At 40.7% G+C, this 1321-nt stretch overlaps 1 protein-coding gene across 1 annotated transcript; it reads left to right on the top strand.

Moving 5' to 3' along the window:
* The first annotated feature begins 314 nt into the window (after nt 1–314).
* LOC149193850 (uncharacterized) lies at nt 315–1109 on the top strand. The gene has a single exon (XM_089407454.1). The coding sequence runs from the start codon at nt 315–317 to the stop codon at nt 1107–1109; it is 795 nt and encodes a 264-aa protein (XP_089263580.1).
* Nucleotides 1110–1321: the final 212 nt, after the last annotated feature.

Below are 1321 nucleotides of genomic sequence, written 5' to 3'. Positions count from 1 at the left end.
CGTGGGAGATTTTCAAGTAAGAACTCTCCAGATCAAATGTAAGACTCAAAGATAGACCCGATCAGCTGATATGGGCTCATGCTGACTCGGGAAGTTATTCGCCAAAATTTGGATATAAGTTTCTCATGTCCAAAAAAGGCTGGGAAGACCCGGATTGGTGGGCGAAATCGATATGGAAGCTTAAGTGCCCAGCCAAAGCAAAATTGTTTTTCTGGTGTATTCTAAAAAGGATAGTCCCAACATGGGACACTCTCCAAGCCAGATTCAAACAAGGGCTGGGAAGGTGCTCATTATGCAAAAATGACTCAGAAACTATGGATCATCTGTTCATTGGCTGTCCCATAGCCAAAAAAGTTTGGTCGGAGGTGGCCAAGCATATTCAATTGTCTATTTCCTGGGATGGAACTCTCTTTGCTGAAGCTTGGCACAAATGGTGGAACCAAATCTCAGTAAGGAAATTAAGAAACTTGCCTCCTATCATCTGTTGGGGCATTTGGATTGCCAGGAATAGAAATATCTTTAAGGAGCAACAATCAGAGGCCGAATTAATTGCTGTTCATTGCTTATCTATATATTCAAACATTCCGGATTCAGAGGAAGAGAAGGAACCCCGGAAAGTGGAAGAGGAGCAAATTAAGGAGGGAGTGCCTTGGGCTTATTTTGACGGAGCCTCCCAGAACAATAAAGCTGGAGCAGGCATTATTATCCACTTAAACAACAGTCACTCTCTAAAAGCTTCCATAGGTTTGGGAAATGGATCGAACAACTATGCAGAACTATCCGCCCTCAAGTTTCTTTTATGCTGGCTGATACACCGAAATACCCTCACAGTTCAGATCTTTGGGGACTCATTAAATGTTATCAATTGGATAAATGGTCATAGCAGATGTCAAAATTATGTTTTGCAGCCTCTCTTAGAAGAAATTCAGCAGCTGAAATTATCTTTTAATTCTTTTTCCATTCATCATATTTACAGGGAACGAAATGATATGGCAGACAAGCTTTCTAAAGACGGTATTCAACAAGTTCTGGGCAGCTGGAGAATAGTGGAAGAAATCAACGGGCAGGACCAGATTTCGGACCAGCCTCCATATGCTCAAAACTCATAACATGACACACGGCTGATCTGCAAAATCAAATTTTTGTTTTTGTTAAAAACAGCGGATATAGGAATATGGTATCATGCTTTTTGTTTATGATATGTATGTATCTTTTTTGTCTAAGGGGTTTTGTCCATGACAAAGGAGGATAGACTCCAGATATCAGAAAATATTGGCAGGAATTTTTGGGAGCTGTTATTTCCTCTCACAAAGAGGAAAGC

Source organism: Pinus tabuliformis, chromosome 2_2 (assembly GCF_031772625.1).
Source record: "Pinus tabuliformis cultivar Carrire ecotype Pingquan chromosome 2_2, CPIR1, whole genome shotgun sequence".
NCBI classification, from domain to species: domain Eukaryota; kingdom Viridiplantae; phylum Streptophyta; class Pinopsida; order Pinales; family Pinaceae; genus Pinus; species Pinus tabuliformis.
Note: the sequence above shows the minus strand (reverse complement) of the source record. Positions and strands in the feature narration are given on the sequence as shown.